The following is a 20336-nucleotide window of genomic DNA, read 5'->3' as shown; positions in this document are numbered from 1 at the left end:
TGAAAAGCAGGAGGTTAATATTAGTACTAGTAGTAACGGAAGAATGCCAACAAGATTAAATTACAACACAGATTTGAATCATTATCCCAGGCAACAAAAAGTTTTTTTAAACAGTTGACAACCAGAATGCATCATGACCTTGTCCAAGTCAATTGAGTTGCTTCTCCAGATTCTCCAAATACAAGTATTATACAATAAATTGAATCCAGAATAAATGTTCCAGTGGCAGAATGGAACTTTCCTTCCTCTCCCTTTCCACTGCAGTCCAGTGATGCCCTTGAAATGCTGTTCGTAGGGGACAGAGAACTCTGCTGGGTGTGGGGGACAGTCTACAGTGGGACGATCAGTGGAAATTGACAATTTAGTCTCAGTTCAACCCAATATGTATCCACATTGTCAGGATATTGCCAAGTATCAGTTTCCACACTTCACTCAGAGTCTGAAGTCAGATGGCCATGCCTGATGAGGCACTTTAATGGCATCACTATACTATGCATCTCTAGACTATCACAGTGCAAGAACATTCTTTAGGCATCACGATGGACCATACATATGCAGCTGGTCTGGGAGGTGTATTCTGCAGCTTACCTTCAATTGCAGCTATTTGCTTCTTAAGCTGATATATACTGTATTTCAGAGATATGAAAACTCTCTTGTAGAACAGGTACACCAAATCTTTTTGTGTATTTCATTTTTCATAGTTCCCTCCAGCTTTCTTCCAAGGGCAAGCTGACTTATGTGGGTCATTCTGCTATGAGATCCTCAAGTGCTGCAATCACAGGTCACGATCAACTCAGATGGAAGCTTCTGCTTTGCTATATTTCTTCATGAGAAAAAACTTTGAATTTAATAAGCAGAAGTCAATTGTCCGGTCCCATTTGCAGGTAAGCAAATCTGAGATTACCATCGAAACTCTCCCAGTTTTCTCTTTTGGTTGGGAATAGGCAACACCAGCTTCTGAATTCAAATTCCTTAGCAAAATACTGAGTTTTCTAGCTTTCTTTTGTCAGCAAAAGGGATATTTCTGGTTCACATGTGTACAAAGTTAAGCAGGAAACTCAGATCGGAGTAGAAACAGAGTTCTTATGTATATTTAGGGACATTAAATCTAATGTATACTCAGTGACAGTACTGATAGTTTTTCTCTTTCAATATTAGTCCCCAGTGGTAGATCACAGACTGCTTTTGAAATCCCCTTCTTTCAAAAGCAGCATGCTGTGAAGTAGCAGGAGCTGACATCATGCCAGTCTGGGCCACTTGGACTACTGTCAACTCTCTTGCTTTTCTTGGTCTAAGAACATAAGAGAAGCCATGTTGGATCAGGCCAGTGACCCATCCAGTCCCACATTCTGTGTCACACAGTGGCCAAAAAGAACCCAAGTGCCATCAGGAGGTTCACAAGTAGGACTAGAAGCCCTTCCACTTTGCCCCCCGCAATCACCAAGAATACAGAGCATCACTGCCTCAGACAGAGAGTTCCAACAATATGCTGTGGCTAATAGCCACGTCTAATACAATATTGGTGATGATTCTTCTGAGAAACACCTGCTTTTCTATTCGATTTACCCATGCTACCATTCCGTTTAAGCTGCCCTGAGCCCTGCGTGCAGAGAAGGGCAGCCTAGAAATCTAAAGAATAAATAAATACATAAATTTTGCTCTTCATTTTCTTCAGCTCATCAAGGCTGTAAGCCAGCTGATTGCAGATGCGGGAATTGGAGGCTCTCGGTTTCAGCATTCACTTGCTATTACAAATAACTTTGCTAATGGAGACAAGCAAATGAAAGTAAGGAATTCTTTGTATTATGATTCCATATGTATAGATCTCAAGACATATCATCCTCTGTTACCACCACAGTCTTCTAAGAAATTTTGCAAGGGGAATAAATTTGAGAAGTGGGCTTAATTTTGAAATTCATTTATTGATTTACTTACTTCATTTGTAGTGTTATTTTTTCATTGAGATTTGAAGAAGAAAGCAAAATTGGAAACAAAGCAATAAAAAATGTGATTCATGTAACAAATAATGCAGTAAACCTGGAATAGAAAACAAGGCAGTAAAACTAGTATAATAAACGTAATGAGCAGGCGAGTTGGGATAGGGGGAATGGGCTAAAATTTTTCACAGACATAATGCCCTACTGAACAGTTCTGTTTTATGCCATTGAAACTGATCTTTGCTCTCACTGGTATTTTGTATCATGAGTAGTTCTACTGAAGCCATTGCAGTTATTTGTGGAGTAAACTGATGACTGGGGAAGTAGAATTTGTTAGCACAAAACTTAATTTTGTACATTGCAGTCACTACATACAGCTATCTACCAATGGGCAGAGAACCAGCAAGCAAAATATTTTAAAGTAACTACTGTGTACATCTATGTACAACTTGTGGCCAATCTGTGTATTTCAGCTTCATGGTGGTGACTAAGATACATGATTTAACACGATAATAGGGATTCTGTGGCTTTAAAATTAATCTGTTTGGTTTTTTTCCCCAAAGAATAATAACTTCCCAGCAGAAGTGAAAGACTTGACCAAACGCATAAGGACAGTCTTAATGGCTACAGCTCAGATGAAAGAGCATGAGAAGGATCCTGAGATGCTAGTGGATTTACAATACAGTCTGGCAAATTCCTATGCCAGCACACCTGAACTGCGTAGGACCTGGCTGGAGAGCATGGCCAAAATTCATGCTAGAAATGGAGACTTATCAGAGGTAGCTCTCAAAAGCTAACAACTTGTACCAGGGATTGACCTGCAAAAAAAAAGGGGGGGGGGGGTTGGGGGAGTAGTAAGAAACATGGGACAATTGTGCCTGCTCATCTGCCTTGTGTGTGAAACTCAGTCATAGAGCTGGAAAAGAATTATATGACAATCTTCCAAAAAGCAGAATATTCTGCATTATAATGCATCTCAAACAGGAATGTGTTCTAAGTTTTTCTTTAATATTTCTCAGAAAGAAAATGCTAGGGACTGTATTCTGTTTGGAATCTTGACTAAGAGCATGGACTGAGCCAGACAAGAATTCAAGTCACCCTTCTCTGAGTTGCTTCTCACCTGCCAGAATCACACCATAGCAACACAATAGCAAGGCAACTCAGCTGTAATCCATAACTGTTTCCATAACAACAGTGGCATTGTTTAAGCTACCACAGTCAAACAGTCTGGGTAATTGCCTGTGTGATGTGTACGTGCAAGAAATAGTTTCTGCATGAGCAGGGCTTAAGTGCAAACACCCCAGCTCTTCCAATCATAAGAGGTTTGCTGGCAAATGTGGACTGACCCAAAAATCATGGGAGCTGAAGTTCAATTTTTGTAAGAAATGACATTGCACAGTCGTGACAATAAATGGAAGGTAGCCATAGATCAGATCTGGACAATTTGTGTCTAAAAGCTGGAAAAACATTTTTTAGCCATAGTTTGGGGACTAGCAAGTGACTGAAACCACCCACTCTACCCCCAATTTTGCAGCCTGGGGCAAGTTACAAATAGGAGGGTCATCAACCCACTTGTGGGCCAGCTTGTGAGTTGCATTGGGATTCATTGGATCGCAAGTTGTGCAAAAATAGATAACGTCTGACCTGGATATGAATTAATTTTTGCTTCAATGATTTGTTAAAATCACATAGATTATTCCTTTATCTTAAAAAAAATCACTTGTTTTCCATGTAATTTTAATAACTTTCAGGACCTGATATATATATATATTATTTACAGGCCAAATGCTCATACTCATCTTTAGCTAATACTCTTAGCCTTTTTAGGCAAATCTTTGAGTAACTTTAAAAAGCGCTTAAGTTGAATAAAGAACTCAACATGAATTCCTTGGTTTGCAAAATGTCATGCTAATAAATCCATCAAGTGAAACTTTTTTTGTTGCAAAACACACCCTGCTGCTGCTGAGGATAAACCAAGAATTGTTCAATGCAATATTAACACTTAATAATGGTTTCTTGTTGCAGGCTGCTATGTGCTATATCCATATAGCTGCCCTGATTGCTGAATACCTGAAAAGAAAAGGTAAGATAAGCATATTCTGAAGCTATCACTAATATAGAAAACAGTAAAGCAGGAACACAAACTTCAGTTGACCTAGTTCTTTCTGACGAGACTGATGTTCTTTTGTAGTTATCCTTTAAGCTGCTTTGAATCTTTTGGAATATTTTTCCATGTGAGATGCTGTGACTTGTAAGTGTCTAGATGCAGCGACATTATATATTATGTGAAAATTGAGGTTAACACAACATTTCTCTTTGAGGGGGAGGGGGAGCTTTTGTATTTCATTTCTTAGTGTTTCATCATTAAATATGCATGTATTAACACATACCAATAGCAGAATGCTAATAACATCTTACACTGTCATAGGTTACTGGAAAATGGAAAAGATTTGTACCTCTCGTATGCTCCTGGAAGATGCTCAACTCTCTGATAGTAATGTCTTACTAACAACTCACACTGGAGGAAGTGAGTGTTCTAACCATTGTCTGTTTATGGGTCAGACAATATAATTCTAGGAATGAAGTTACTCCCATTATACATATTTAAGAATTTATCCACAGGGCAAAGGATCATGGTGCACCCATATGTACTTTGGAAGCAAGAAGTCTGAAATCACATCTCTGTTGCTATTTTTTTTTAATGACTGAATCAGAATTTTAATGATAGAAAGATCTTGCACTGCAAATCTTGTATACTTTTCCTGACAAGGTTTACTGCAAGGCAATGCTTCATATTTTTGGAGTTTTATATTTTAGCTAGTTGACACTGTTCTTAAATAAATGTCAACCAAAATGTTCAAGAAGAACATGGATTTAATACAGAACTAACCTTCTGAAGCAAGACTAGTAGTCTTAGAGGTTAGGGGAAGCTCACATCCAGCCATAGGGATGTTCCAGAAATAAAGTTTGGGATGGGTTGCTCAGCATATTGGCTCAGCATGCCCAACTCTGCAGACCATATGAGAACAACAGCAATTCCTTTTGCTAACTACTGCTAATTCCAGTGGTTAGCAGTAATTAACAATAAGAAGGCCAATAACTGGAAGGTGTACATGAGAAATGCAGATCATAGCAAGAGACTACTCCCCTCACCACTTTTTAAATTTGGTTTTTTGAATATTTTTCCAGTGTTTCTTTAGAAGCATTTTAGGAGGCATAAAGGCATCAACAGTAGGAATGGGCATGAACTGAATTACAAACTGAAATTTGTCATGAACTGGGCCTAGTTCATGATTTATGAATCTTGGTTCATGCAATCCCACCCCCATGAACCTCCCAGGTGGTTTGTGTTGGTGAACACTCTGCCACTGGTGGCAGGACTTAGAGAAGGCACTTTTAAATGTCTTTAGTTGCCTTCTCCAAGCTGCACCACCATGGCAGCACAGCTTGCAAAAAACATTTAAAGAGTTCCCTTTAAATGGTTTCTTGCAAGCCACACCACCTCACCGCAACTCACAAGTGAACTGAGAATGCATCTAAATGCTGCAGCACAACCCAGAAACTGAACTAGGAAAGCATTTAAATGCCTTCCAGTTCACTTGTGAGTCTGGAAAGCCATTTAAAGCCAGGTGAATTTGCTGGGTGAATTCACCACTTCCAGGTGAATACGCTGCTTGGACTCCACTCCTGTGTGGTGCCCACTTGAAAAAGCCATTTAAAGGGAACATTCTCTTTAAATGGCTTTTGGAAAATCCGCCCCGCTTCCATTCTGCTGGCATTGGGGAGCTACTGTCAGCAGAAAGGAGGGAGGGAAGATCTCCTGAGAAGTAAGATTTCCCTCCTCCCATTCTGCTGGCCTCAGGGACTACCCCCAGCAGAAAGGAAGGAGGGAAGATCCATGAACCTCCTCCATGATCACAAACCTGAACCAGTTCACAAAGCAGGGGAGGTTATTTTTCCATTTCCCCAGTTTGTGTCCATCCCTAATCAGCAATGGGATGATTCTCATAGCAGCCTTACCTGTGGTGGGGTGTTCATTTTTTTTCTGGCTTGGATTACCTTGTGGATGCATTTTGATTTGTTGCTCTGAGGGGCTGCATTTTGTTTGCACAGTAATCTCACAAGGATGGGACCTGGGTAAAATAATTAATTTCATGCCATCTGTGAATCCCAAAAGTGAATAACCACTTTTATGTATAAATTTGGTATTAATATGAGAGAACTCACCTTTTGATTGAATTGCTGTTTTCATTGCCTTTGCCTCCAGACATCCCACATAACTAGGTGGATGACTAAAACATTCGTCCATTTGGAGATCCATAACAATAAATAACTTTTCTCGGTGAATATCCATTGTCCCAATATATTGTATTTCCAAAAGCCAGTATGCACCACTGACATAGTTCAGATATGCGTGTGCATCTGCAAGGGAATAGTTATTCACAGGGCAAAGACAGTATGTGTGATAAAAAAATGTATCTTAGTAAGCAAACTTCTGTCAAATGGAAGATGGAAGAAAGTGTATTGAAGAATTATAGCTATTAACAGTGAAATATATTGATTTATACTGATTTATTGAAATAGCGATAATTAAAAGGTTGGAAGTCAACAGCTGGAGCTTTCCAATTGAAATCTCCTTTCATATTAGGTCAGACCCCCCTGGAAGTTTGAAATGGGCATAGCTCTGTACCCTTTGTGCCATCAATTCCTCCTGCTGCCCGTTGACTCTAGCTTTTGTTTCTTAAATTTACTTCAGCAAGTACTGTTATGGATATGGAGGAGACTGATGGTACTGCTTCTTATAGCAGTGTCTAGGCCTTAAACCTGAGACCGATCTTCCCAGTTGACTCACTCAGGCTTAAGGCCTAGAGTTTGCTATAAGAAGCATTTACTTAGAAAGCATGGAAAATATAGTTCCTTAATGCTTCCTAGTGTCGTAACATGAGCTTGCAAGGGGACTGTCCACTGCTACCAAGAAGCATGGCACTGCATTCCCCACACTTCTCTCCATGGTCATGGGCAGCATCCAGGACTTAAATTCAGGCATAGGGTTACAATCAGCAGCTCCTCTGTTACTAATCTCCCTCACAAAGATAAATTTGGAAGAGGGGAGCAGCAGCAGGGAAGATTGGAAGCACAGCCTGGTGGGAGGGAGATAATGAAGCCTGATTCAAGTTGTACCCTAGCCTAAAATTAATTTGGACCCAGTTTTAATAAGTTCCAAATTAATTTATTTGAGCCAGGACCATTCCAAATTGGTCCAGGGACAGCTTGCTCATCACTAATGAATTCATTGTACAAAAGATGTTCATATTTTCGTAACTACAGACTAAAAGTACTTGATAGTCATATAATGTTCATTCTGATGGCAGATTTTTCTTTATAAGGAACCCAGTGCCACTGTATATTTTTGAAAAGTCCAAAACATAAATGCCTTTTCATGTCAGCCTAACAATTCTGAGAATCGAGGGGAGTGACTCAAATAATGCTTTTGGGCAAGAATGCTATTTCTCCAGCAACATCAAATTATAGCTTTCCCCAGCCTTGCCAAGCAGTTTAATGAATTGGATGGGATTTATAATCACCTATGCAAATTTAGGCTGTTCCATTTGTGCTACTCATTCTTTAGGCTGTGAAAAAGCAATTATGCCCAGCAAATAACAAACATCATTCTTTTTTCCAATAATTAATTACTTCAAGCAGTTTTTATTCAAGGATTCCTCTCCTCTTGCTTACAAAGGCTTATTTTCTATGGGATGGCCAGCCTTCCTCAATATAACACCAAATATTAAAGAAGAAGGTGCAATGAAAGAAGACTCTGGGATGCAAGATACTCCATACAATGAGGTCAGCAAGGCAGTCATTTACAGATTCCTGATTCTGTTTTCTCAGACGTGGGTTTCACTGTGCTCGGTGGGGTCTACACCCAGGAAGTATGCTTAGAATTGTACCCTGAAGTGTATTTTCCTTTCGGATGCCACAGTTAGTTCTGATATAAACTTAGAACAATGAGCTTGCAGGGTCAACAAGTCTTTTGTTCGTTTAACACCATTGCAGACAAAGCAATTCAAATGGCTGGACAGGTTTAGCAAAGTAAATGTAGCCATAAGAATTGGATAATCCGATGTATTCATCTTAGAGTTCTTGACTGCTTTTAACTTGTATGTTGCTGTAATTGAAATTGCAATAGCCAATGGTTTTATGTAATAATTTTTATTTTTTTTTACCATGAGAATTGGGGGGGAGGGGTGGAGTTCAATCCACCAAGAATGACTGATGTATTTGGCCAAGAAGAATTCCTGGCAGAATGGTTGATTAAGAATAGGGAGCAGAGGACTGATTTCTGAGGCTTCTGCAAGAGCCCAGACATGCAAGCGGGCTACAAGTAGGAAGAGACACTGGGCCAGTAACTCAACCTCAAACAAACCTCACAGGGTGGTGGTTATAAAAATAAAATGAAGAAAATAACCTTGTACAGCACCCTGAACTCTTGTTAGGAAGGCAGGAATGAAAGTGTAATAAATGCATTGCAATGTAATTTCTTCCAATAATCCATGTACTTAAAGCAAGGAGCAACAATCTACTAAATGTTTGCTTTAGTGTTTTGTCCAACTAGGCTTTTGAAGGCTTCTCTTTTGTTAACATAACTAAGAGCTGCATTCAGCATAGGTTTCACTTTCTTTTTTCTTATGGAATTATAGAACATCCTTGTGGAGCAACTGGAATTATGTGTTGACTATCTGTGGAAATCTGAGAGATATGAACTTATTGCTGAAGTTAACAAACCAATCATTGCAGTATTTGAGAAACAGAGAGACTTCAAGGTAAGGCAAGCTCAAAATAACAAATGCCATTTATTCCAAGAAAAGTTATACAGAATTACACTGCATGCAAGGTTACTTTTTATTATGTTTTATTTTTACATTATAAGTAGCTTTTTATGCAGCTTATGGGCGTTAACTAATACCATGAAAAGAAGTTTCCGTAGTTTCTGAAATATCATTATATCTCTATCTATTAGCAAGGTTGCTGGTTGTGGTTTTGTGTTCAGGTGGGGATGTGGCTCAGTGGTAGAACATCTGCTTCATGTATAGAAGGTCCCAGGCTCTGTCCCCAGAATCTTCCATTTAAAAAGAATCAGATGGTGGGAATAATCTGAGTCCTACTGCCAGTAGGAGACAATACAGTACTGATCTTGGTAAATGGATGGTCTGACTCCCTGGTCCTGTTTACATTTTACAGCGAATGTATATATATTTATTTGTAAGGAAGAGCCAACACATGTTCACTTCACAGTAGAAACCAGGAATGTGAATTACTGTACATACTTTAAATGGAACATGAGAATTACATAAAGAGAAATCAAGTGTGTTCTGTACAAGGATTGTACATGCTTTCACTATAAAGTTAAACAAGGCAAGTTCATGTGAGTTTTTGAAAACAGGTGTTTTAAGTAGCCTGGATAAAGTGAGTTCAGTGATCCTTTTTAGTTCTTCATGGAACAGATAGATGGCCTAGAAGCTTACTCCTTGACTGACAATATGTCTTGAGTACTTGCCCCATTAGAACAGAAAGATGCTGACTGCAAGGGAAAGACTCAGCCAACTGGTTCCTTCAATGTAAGTTCCTTCACACTTAGCCCCAACCTTTGGGTAGGGTTGCACCATGTGGAAGGATCTCTCAAGTGACAGCAGCACATGAAGGAGAGCTTCATGTACACAAAAGTAGTGAGTGGGGAAGTTAGAACCAAGTACACCACTCTAAGTTTCTTGGAGGAATGGTAGTACACAAATGAACTGGATGGATGGAATATTTATATTCTGCCTTTCCTTTTGGCTCAAGGTGGCTTATAATAATAGTTTAAAATATTTTCAGTTCAAACCACAAATGAAATAGCAAACCCTGAATCTCTTGCCCCTCCACCCTTAAAAGAGGCTTGCTATTTAAAAGCCCTGGCAAACAAGCCAGCTTTGTAGCATGAGGAGATAGTCAAGAAGACTCCTCCACAAAGCTGGAGCTGCAACAGAAAGGGCCTGGGGCTCTGGTTGATGGTAGACAGGGGTGGGATAGTCAATAGATGGCTGCTTGGCTACTGTAGTTGGCTCACAGGGACATATGGAAGGAGATGGTTCTTCATACATTCTTTAAAGAAAAATGGGTTGTCTCATTATTGGTCTGAGATAATTGGATACAGATGTCGGAAAACAAAATGCATGCTTAAAACACTTATTTTCAATACTCTTTTGATAATAATTGACACAGGACTCATGTATTTTGCTTATGACAGAAAATGTATAAGGGCTTTAAATCAGTTCTCAAATGGTCCAGTTCTATCACCTTAAGCACAGGTAGGGTGAGTCTTGAGGGTAACTTAAAGATCACAATGTTCATTTTAAGATGTTCTTTCTCTTATTCTGCTATCACAGAGGCTGTCAGAGCTGTACTATGATATCCATAGATCATATCTGAAAGTGGCAGAAGTGGTGAATTCTGAAAAGCGCTTGTTTGGACGTTACTACCGTGTGGCATTTTATGGGCAGGTGAGTGACTCTTAAATGGTGTTGTAACTATAAATCATACAACAGAATGCAGATCTATTTCTGTAAGGTAATTCCAGAGATCTTTTTTTTAGGCAAATGTATTCCACAATGAAAAACCAAGTCCATTTGGCAATTGTGCCTATGTTTTGGAGCCTTTACTAAACATAAATGTCTTCTCAATCTAACCAGAGATCACATTTGGACACTTAGGCAAAATGTAAGTTTAAATAATCACTGAGGCAGCACTTACGCAGTGTCAAAATACCCATAAATGCTTTACACAACAAATTGTTGCCTGTGTACTTATGAAATCAGGTGCGACTTTCTTCCTGTACTTATGGGATGGGGGTTACTCTATAACAACTGTGAAGCACCTTTTATTTTTCAACAAGGACTCTTATTTAAAGAAAAGCCATTCTTTTAACTGAATGGTAAAGCCAAAGTGGTTGGTCAGCAAGGATTTTCTGCCAGTTGAGAACCTCATAACATGGCTCAGGGTTCCCACAAGATGAAAGAGAGCTTACAAGTAACCACCCTTTTGGCACCTTTACCATTTCCTCCGTAAAGACATTGAAGAGCATAACTTTTCCCCATCACTGGTGTCAAGAGTTCATTAAAAGGAAGTATCATAAAGAGGAATATTTTTGACAGCCAAAGGAAGGGAAATGAAGAGGAGGAGGAGTTGGTTTTTATACCCTTCTTTTCACTACCCAAAAAGTCTCAGAGCCGCTTACAGTTGCCTGCCCTTCCTCTCCCCACAACAGACATGCTGTAAGGTTGGTGGGGCTGAAAGAGTTCTGAGAGAACTGTGACTGGCCCAAGGTCACCCAGCTGGCTTCATGTGGAAGAGTAGGGAATCAAACCCAGCTCTCCAGATTAAAGTCTGCTGCTCTTAACCACTACACCACACTGGTTCCCAAATGGAAGTAAGGCAGTGTAAATGTAACATTTACCTTGTGGTAATGCTACTCATCCTCAGATATATGTGATATCCATTCATTATCACTACTAAAAATGGCTAAATTGAGGCTCTTGTACTTTGGACACATAAGAAGAAGACAAGGCTCACTGAAAAAGACAATAATGCTAGGAAAAGTTGAAGGAAGCAAGAAAAGAGAAAGACCCAACACGAGATGGATTGACTTAATCAAGGAAGCCTTGGCCTTCAGTTTGCAAGACCTAGGCAAGGCTGTTAATAATAGGATACTTTGGGGCTCATTAATTCATAGGCTAGCCATAAGTCAGAAGCAACTTGACAATACATTACATAAGACATTTCTACTAAGACTGATTTTTTAAAATCCAATTCATTTTAAATGGTCTGAAATTCACTTTCCTTCACTAGTTGCATTTCCTGTAGACTCTTGCTTTGTTTTCTGGCTTGCCTCTGATTCTCTGCGGAGTGTTGTAAAGCAGTCTTATGCCACATGCTATTTCTGCTTTCTTTTTCTGGAGTGGCATGTATTCCTGCTTGCTTCCATTGTATTCCAGTTTGGTAGAGCAAGCATGCTGTTTGAAAGTGCTTTGATAGCACCACAGTTCCCTGTAATCTGTAAAAAAAATAAAGTGTATAAAGAACAGATTGATCTGAATCATTCTGTCTGCTAATTAGGTTTTAATGCTGAAATTTGCTCTTTTCTTCTTTTGATCTTGTTCAAGGCTGTGGTAAGTTGTCTGTTCTTCTGCATGCTTTGTTTAATTCTTCTTACTCGTTGTGCTCCTTGTATGGTCTGAGTTAACCTTAACTTACAGTGTTTCTTAGTATTCTGTGTGAGTGATGAAATAACATTGCTTTCACTTATTCATATGCTGTGTTGCATCCAGCAAAGCTAATTATTTTATTCTGCTTCCTTGAGGTTATAAAAATGTATCTGTTTCTGTCTTGCTTGCATACTTGGGACCTAATCCAGTTACCATTTTGTGGAAGCTGGTTCAGACCATGTGTTTCTTATAAAGAGATATCCATACTAAACAATCTTGCTTACGTCTTATGCATTTGCAGAGATAAGCTAATATATTGTATTTAACCCTATTCCCAATCATACTACAATTATTCCAGGGACTTTTACACATATGACATTTTTGGTCCTTGGTTTACGATACTGCTGGCTGTATTTTCCAGCCTGTCTCAATGCAGTGCCTGAAAGAAATGTTAAGACTGAGACTCTATCAAGAGTGACTAAAGCCTGTGATAACCAAGTCATAATAAAACTAGGATGAATATCCAAATATGTGATGTGCATATAGACTTTGATTGTGATTAATGCAAAGTCAGAAGAAAAAGGAAGTTCCACAATCACTAGTTTCTCTGTGAACATGAAGAGGGGAAGAAAAGGAACCAATGAGCTTTCTCCTCCTGAACTGACTATCAGAACAAAAGTAGTCTGAAAGCAGGAAGGGGAAGGGGTGGGTAGTAATATTCTGATAGAGTATTGAATTCTCTGCTCACATAAAGAGGGACCTTTCACACTTTTGCACTTGCCTCTGAGCTAATCATCCTTGTTTCTCTGGTTTCCCCAATGAAAACACAGAATGGTGTAAAATGATAATTTCAAAGTGAGTTTTGGTGTGCTGCAGAAAAAAATGTTATGACACTGCTAACTGTCTGCTAATAATTAAGCAGTGCAATCCTAAGAAAAGTTATACCCTTCTCTGTTCATTGAAGATTGTGGGTTCAGCTCATTTTCTCAGCATTTCAATCAGCTGCTTAGGACACTGCAGGCTGAGAGAGCCTCAGCGTGCCATTAGTTCCCAGATGGTACAACAGAATGGGAGGAGGCAACAAATGTGGCACCCATCATTGATTCCCAGACCTGCCTTGCTGCAACCCAGGTTCATTAAGGAGAGCTCCAATAGCACTGGCAGCTTGTCTTGGAGCCAACTGGTGGCAGCATAGGAGGAGACAGCAAACTATATCCGGCCACCCCTGCCTATATGCCTAGAAAAGTTTCAGCTACAGAGAAGTGAACCAAAGCAAGCAAGGGGCTGAAAACTACAGCAAGAAAAAGTGTCCAGTATAAAGATATAGGATGGACTGAGAATTATGGCAGGACTGAACCAAAGACATGATAAAGATTCAGGTTTCAGGTATGCTGAATAAAGAGTTGAGGGAAAGGTCAGAGGTAATCAAGTCTAAACATTCATGGCTTGGAAAGCTAAGATGTTGGGGGGCTGAGGAAGTACAGAGGTCCTTGGCTTAAAAAAATGATTACTAAAGGACAAGCAGTTCTATCAAGAGTCTTGGAGGAAGACACTTGTCTTTCTAGGAAGCAGGAGATTATTCTGTCTAGTTAGGGATATTTTGATAGAGATACCAAAACATGGGACTGGGCAAGTGAAGTAATCATAGTGATGTATATCCCAAGGGTAGCAAGTTATGAATAAAGAAAGAGTAGATAAAAGGCTCAGTCACTTGGATTGCTAGCCACACAAATGATGCAACTTAAAAGTTTAGGTAGTAAGTATGCAATATAAATGTAATCTGAAAACTATTTAAATTTTTTAAATGGTGATACCTGGGCAGACTCTGAGTGCTAGTGCGGAACCCAGAGCAGGGGGAACATGTCACTGATTTCTTTGAGTCTGGCCCAGCTATTTGAGGTAACCTAGGGTGGTGCTTGGCAAAACCGGATCTACATGTTTTTTGAGGGAGGACAAAATTAAAAAATAATGCCCCCTTATGGGCCATTATATCTTATGGTCCCATAGAATACAATGGACTCCATACCCAATTTGGCGCCCCTCCTCCGTTGGCGCCCGGGGCAATCACCCCCTTCTGCCTCCCCCCTCCCCAGATCTGGCCCTGGTGCTTGGTTGATACTTGGGCAGAGTTGGGGCACAAATCTTGCCTGTTCATATACACTATAACAACAAGGCTAGGATAACAGAGTTGGAAGGGACCTCCAAGGTAATCTACTCCAACCCCCTGCACAATGCAGGAACTTCACAGTACCTCCCCCCACACACATCCCCAGTGACCCCTGCTCCATGCCCAGAAGATGGCAAAAAACCTCCAGGATCCCTTGCCAAACTGGCCTGGAGAAAAATTGCTAACTGACCCAAGTGTCAGTCAGCATTTCCCTGGGTGTGTAAGAAAAGGGCCACAAGAACAAAGCATTAATGCAACTCTTCTCAGCCTCCTTCTCATGATCTGCCAAATTCACAAAATCAGCCTTGCTGTCAGGTGGCCATCTAGCCTCTGCTTAAAAACCTCCAAGGAAGGAGAGCCCACCAACTCCCAAGGAAGTGTGTTCCACTGAGGAGCAGCTGTAACTGTCAGGAAATTCTTCCTAATATTTAGATTTAATTTCAACCCGTTGGTTCTGGCCCAACCTTCTGGGGCAACAGACAACAACTCTGCAACCTCCCCTATATGACAGCCCTTCAAGTACTTCAGTCATCTTCTCTCCAGGCTAAACATGCCCAGGCTAAACAACCTTGCCTCATCATCTTCATTGCCCTCTGGACTCATTCCAGCTTGTTTACATCCTTCTTAAATTGTGGTGCCCAAAACTGAACACAATACTCTAGGTGAGGTCTAACCAGAACAAAGTAAAGTTATACTATCAATTTGCATGACCTGGACATTATACTTCTGTTGATACAGCCCAAAATTGCAGTTGCCTTTTTAGCCCCCACATCACACTGCTGACTCATGTTCAGTGTATGGTCCACTAAGACCCCTAGATCCTTTTTGCACACACTACTCCCCCATCCTATAATTATGCATTTGATTTTTCCTACCTAAATGCAGAGCTTTACATTTTTCCTGTTAAAATTCATTTTATTTGTTTTAACCCAGTTTTCTAGCCTGTCAAGATCATCCTGTTTCCAGTTTATGTCTTCAACTGTATTTGCAATCCCTCCCAATTTAGTGTAAACTGCAAATTTAATAAGCATTCCCTCTATTCCTTCATAGTATCATAGAGTTGGAAGGGACCTCCAGGGTCATCTAGTCCAACCCCCTGCACAATACAGGAAATTCACAAATATCACCCCCCCCCCAATATTCACAGGATCCGCATTGCTGTCAGATGGCCTTCCAGCCTCTGTTTAAAAACCTCCAAAGAAGGAGCGCCCACCACTTCCCGAGGAAGCCTGTTCCACTGAGGAATCACTCTGTCAGGAAGTTCTTCCTAACATTGAGCCGGAAACTCTTTCGATTTAATTTCAACCCATTGTTTCTGGTCCTACTTTCTGGGGCCACATAAAACAATTCTGCACCATCCTCTTTATGATAGCCCTTCAAGTACTTGATGGTGATCATATCACCTCTCAACTGAATCATTTATAAAGATATTAAATAAAACAGGTCTCAGGACAGATCCTTGAGTCACTCCGTTTGTCACTCCTCTCCAAGATCCAAATCACATTTTACCAATTTGTCAACAAGAATAGTATGTGGAACCTTATCAAAAATCTTACTGAAATCAAGATAAACTATGTCTACAGCATGGATCCAGCAATGTAGTAACTTTAAAAATAAAAAGAGATAAGGTTAGTCTTCTGATATGACTTATTCTTGAGACACACATGCTGGCTCTTAGTAATCACAGGCATCCTTTCTAAATGTTCCAGGACTGACTGACTGATTATATGTTCTAATTTTTTTCTAAGTATAGATGTCAAACTGATGGGTTCCCAGATCCTCTTTCTTCCCCTTCTAGAAGTAGAGAGAGAAGCAACTTTGCTCCTTGACCTGCAGGCAACTGGTCCCAGAACAAAAGGATTGACTAAGGCTTTATGTCTGATCAGTTTACAATGCTGCCTGATTTCCAAGTTTACACATTTGCAGACTCTCTAGTATTGCCAATATTAGGTTTGGTCCTATGACCTCCTCCTCCTCCTAAACTTGTTCCTAGGATCACTTCCATCAAATCTTCTCCTAATGGAGAAATGCTCCCTCTGATGAAGAAAGACTTAGCCACATGATGCAACCCACTATCAGTGACTGCTTAACATCTTTAATAACCCAGATGTTTATACAAGGGTTTGTATCTCTTCATGTTTAACTTCAATCTAAAGCTTGAAAATATCAGCAGTTAGTGAAATTAATGACAAAACCTGGGTGGGTGGGTGTAAAGTGCCATCAAGTTGCAGACAACTTTGGCAGCCTCCACAAGGGGCTTTCAAAGCAAGTGAGAAGCAGAAGTGGTTAGCCATTGCCTTCCTCTTCAGAGTCTTCCTTTGAGGTTTCCCATTGAAGCAGTAATCAAGACAGACCCTGTATAGTTTCTGAGATCTGACAGGATCAAGCCACACTATTCCACCTTCCCACCCAAAACCTGAATAGTGAAAATATTTTTAAATAAACCACAGGCTTCCCCAGCAGTAAAACCCTGTTTACTTATGTTCTAAACTTGAGCCTTACTGAAGAGTTACTCAACAGTTAAGAGGAAAATCCCTTCAAAAAAGAGAAAGAATTGTGCATATAGTAACTGCAATTGTGTTTATTTGAAACCAGACCCTTCCTAGCTAGAATAGGTTTGCTGAAACATCCACAGAGGATTCTCATTCCATGGTTCTTGAATGCATCTGCAATACAAAATTCTAAATGAGGATTTGAATGGCTCATAAGGAGATGCTGTGTTAAATTCCATTATTCACAAAGCCACTTGAAACAATAGGCAAAAAAAACATTCTGTATTTATTGCCTTAATGCTTCATTCAAATTTAGCAAATTAGGTTTAATTATGTATACCTGAGGGTGTCATGAACACCGTACGCTTTTCACAAAGCTCCTGACCTCAAAAACTGAATGTCTCTTAATTGGTTTCTCAAAATGCCTTATTGCCAGCAGTGCTGTACAGCATGAGTCACCGCTTCCGGAGCTTGAGAAAAGAAGCACACTTCCTTTTCATCAGTGTTAGATCCTATCCGGTGAGCTCGAGGTTGGTGTAAACAAGTAGCTAAGCCACAGGTTAGTTTACAGAGAATTCAAAAGTATGTGGTATTTCACAGAAATATATCAGAGGCCAAGTTAAGGAAATTAGTTTGTCAGAAAGCAGTGTGCATATATTGCAGGTCTGTCTGCAAAAGCGGCAGCCTTGTGTCAGGTTCTCTCACTCCTTTTTTTTTTTAGTAACATCCCATGCGTTGATTTCATCACATTCAATTGGTTGATGAGGAGCAGAGATAGGATAGTAGGCAAGGTAAATATTACCATTTTTCTAGGGAGAGGCCAGTAGAAGTTTGACACAGAGCTTCCATTTTCAGTGACAGCCCTCTGTTTCTCATAGCTTGCCATTCCATTTGTCACCTGCTTATTCTAGGGGGTCCAAATGGGGGGTAGGAATACTCTAAAATATCATATTTGTATCCCGTTTCTTTCAAGAATCTTTGGGTGGCACGTGGAGGCAGTTATTTTATGATAACATCATAATGATCCTGTGAGGTAGGTTAGTTCAAAATTTTTATTTACTTTATTTGTAGCCCACGTTTCTTGCTGAGAATCAAGGCAGTGTTTTTCTTTCTAAGTATGCAAGCAAAAAAAAACTGTCTGAAGCATGACATAGCATAACACAGAAAGTGGATTATAAACATAGATGATAATGCAGAAATAGCAAAAATGATCTATGCAATAAACATGCAATCCTAAACCCTTACAAAGGCTTTTCCTGAGCTGTTCCATCATACTACAGTTATAATCCATTTACATTTATACTTTATACTTTGAAGTAAAAGTTTCTATAATATTTTCAGTTCTGGATCTGGGGTTGTTGTAATCCTGAACTTCTGTTATCTTCTTTTTTGTGGGGAATTTTAAGCATTGTTACTGGTTCAGGATTTTTCCTACCAGAGTCTGGTGGGGCAACTCACAGAAACATACCTTAAAACAAAATAATGCTTTTTAAAAGAAATTAAAGCATTTTTAAAATAATACAGTTCCAGTGGCAGTTCTAACTACACAGAAAACTAGCTGTCTAGATATTTATTTTATTTATATCCCGCCCTCTCCACCAAAGGTGGTGGAAGAGTGCCGTTTTATAGGCCCTGCAGAACTGTAGGAGCTCTTTCAGGGCCCTAACCTCCTCTGGCAACTCATTCCACCAACTAAGTGCAGCGACGGAAAAGGCCCTGGCTCTAGTTGACTTAAGCCTGGCTTCTCTAACGCTGGGAACTTTCAACAGGTTTTGAGACCCGGACTTTATGCTTGAAGTCTTAGCAGCATCTCTCGTGGCTTTCACAAATTCATTTCCTAGCAAGCAGCTTACTTCTATACAAGGTAAAGCAAGTAACCCAAACAGGAATGGGGAGGTGAAATAGGATAAAAGATTGAGATCTAACAGCATAGATTGTATTTTTTAGAAAAATTGTCATAGCCCTCCTGACCAACCAATCATTGGGTTGTCCCCAAGGAAAATTTTCTTTCCCTGCCCCCCAATCGCATCCAGCTGAATTGAGTGAGGTAATTTGCAAGGCTTGAGAAATGTCCTTGATCTGTGGGGGTGGGGGGTAAATGACACTAGTTGCTACCAAACCAGAGAAAAGAAAAAAAGTTAAGTGGAACTTTTCTCTGGAGATAGTACCTCTCATGACAAGTTTCAAACATTCAAGACATTTTTGTCATTCTCTCCTTACCCTGAGGCAGCAGGAGAAGGGAGGGAATGAAGAAATTAGAAGAAGCCATCCCAGAGTTAAATGCCAGCAATGTTCCCACCTGATGCTTCTCCTTTCCACCAGCATCAGAGGCAGCAGAGCCTGCCCCACAGCCAGAAAATGGCTGGTGGGCTCCTCGACACCCTCAAGGCTTGGCTGTCACAGTGTCTGTTCCCTCCCCCACAAGTGGGGGTTTATTTTATTTTTTGATCAGCATTGAATAGTGTTTCATTGATATATCAGTATAGCAATATGTGCTCCTGGTTCTCTGAATTCCCAGCTTTCATTTTTAAAAAGTAAATCTCTGGCTTCTTCCGTGGAGGAGATATTTTAAAAAGGGCATATCTCTGCAACTGAAGAACCTAGAGCAGGGGTAGCCAAACTGTGGCTCAGGAGCCACATATGGCTCTTTCATACATATTGTGTGGCTCTTGAAGCCCCTCCCCCACTGACCAATTTGGAGAAGTCATTTCTCTCTAAATCACTTCGCCAAGCCAGTTGGCAGCTTGGAGAATGCATTTAAAGTTAAAGTTGCTTTCTTTCCACCTCTCCCTCCCCAACCTATTTTTTCTTCCTTCCTTCTCTCAAACATCTGACATTTATTCTATGTGGCTCTTACATTAAAGCAAGTTTGGCTACCCCTGAGCTAGAGACTTGCTTTAAAAAAGAAAAAAAAAGAAAGCTCAGAATCCAGTCAACCTGGTACACACATTACAGTGCTGACATACTGGAAATGGTATTCAATTGCAATTTTTTTAATTAAAAAAAATCCCCTGGTGGTGGGAGAGGAAGCATCAACTGCCACAGCCAGGTCATGTAGGAGTCCCACAGTCCACCTGCCTTTTTCAGCTGAGGGAGCAATCTCTGGTGCCAGCATCAAGGAGAAGCCTTCAGTATGGATTGTGCTGGCATGTAAGTCCAGGTTCAGTTTAGTCCTTTTCCTTTTAAAATTTAAAGGGCCATGGGTAGAGGCCAGGTCTGTCTGACCATCGGCTGTCAGTCCCAGCCATTGTCTTCTCTTTCCCTTTCCATTCCTATATCTCTTTAAAACACAGCAATGCTCTTGAAATTTCACAAGATAAATTTTTGTTACTTCTCTGGTTTCCTAATGTCCCTAAAATGACCTGAAACAGCTAATTCCAGGTGTAATTTTGGCTTCAATGTGTATGAATTCAGATCCTTCCTTGAAAGTAAGCCTAATCAAATGCAACGGGACTGACTTCCCGGTAAACAAGGATCTTGTGGTAGTATTTACTGGAAT

General features: G+C 40.1%; 1 protein-coding gene across 8 annotated transcripts in view; it reads left to right on the top strand.

The window, feature by feature from the left end:
• The window catches only part of DOCK10 (dedicator of cytokinesis 10), a 272423-nt gene that overhangs the window by 240895 nt on the left and 11192 nt on the right, over positions 1-20336 (top strand). For 7 of the 8 annotated variants that reach the window (XM_060242210.1, XM_060242208.1, XM_060242205.1 and 4 more), the window contains exons 43-50: positions 702-884; positions 1676-1786; positions 2501-2716; positions 3963-4020; positions 4366-4464; positions 7678-7784; positions 8639-8761; positions 10364-10477. In XM_060242210.1, the coding sequence (XP_060098193.1) occupies positions 702-884; positions 1676-1786; positions 2501-2716; positions 3963-4020; positions 4366-4464; positions 7678-7784; positions 8639-8761; positions 10364-10477 (1011 nt within the window). The remainder of the gene's footprint in view (positions 1-701; positions 885-1675; positions 1787-2500; positions 2717-3962; positions 4021-4365; positions 4465-7677; positions 7785-8638; positions 8762-10363; positions 10478-20336) is intronic. The other variant, XM_060242212.1, reaches the window with a different exon arrangement.

This window comes from Heteronotia binoei, chromosome 6 (genome assembly GCF_032191835.1).
Source record: "Heteronotia binoei isolate CCM8104 ecotype False Entrance Well chromosome 6, APGP_CSIRO_Hbin_v1, whole genome shotgun sequence".
Lineage (NCBI taxonomy): Eukaryota > Metazoa > Chordata > Lepidosauria > Squamata > Gekkonidae > Heteronotia > Heteronotia binoei.
The sequence above is the reverse complement of the archived record's forward strand: the minus strand, read 5'-3'. Positions and strand labels throughout refer to the sequence as shown.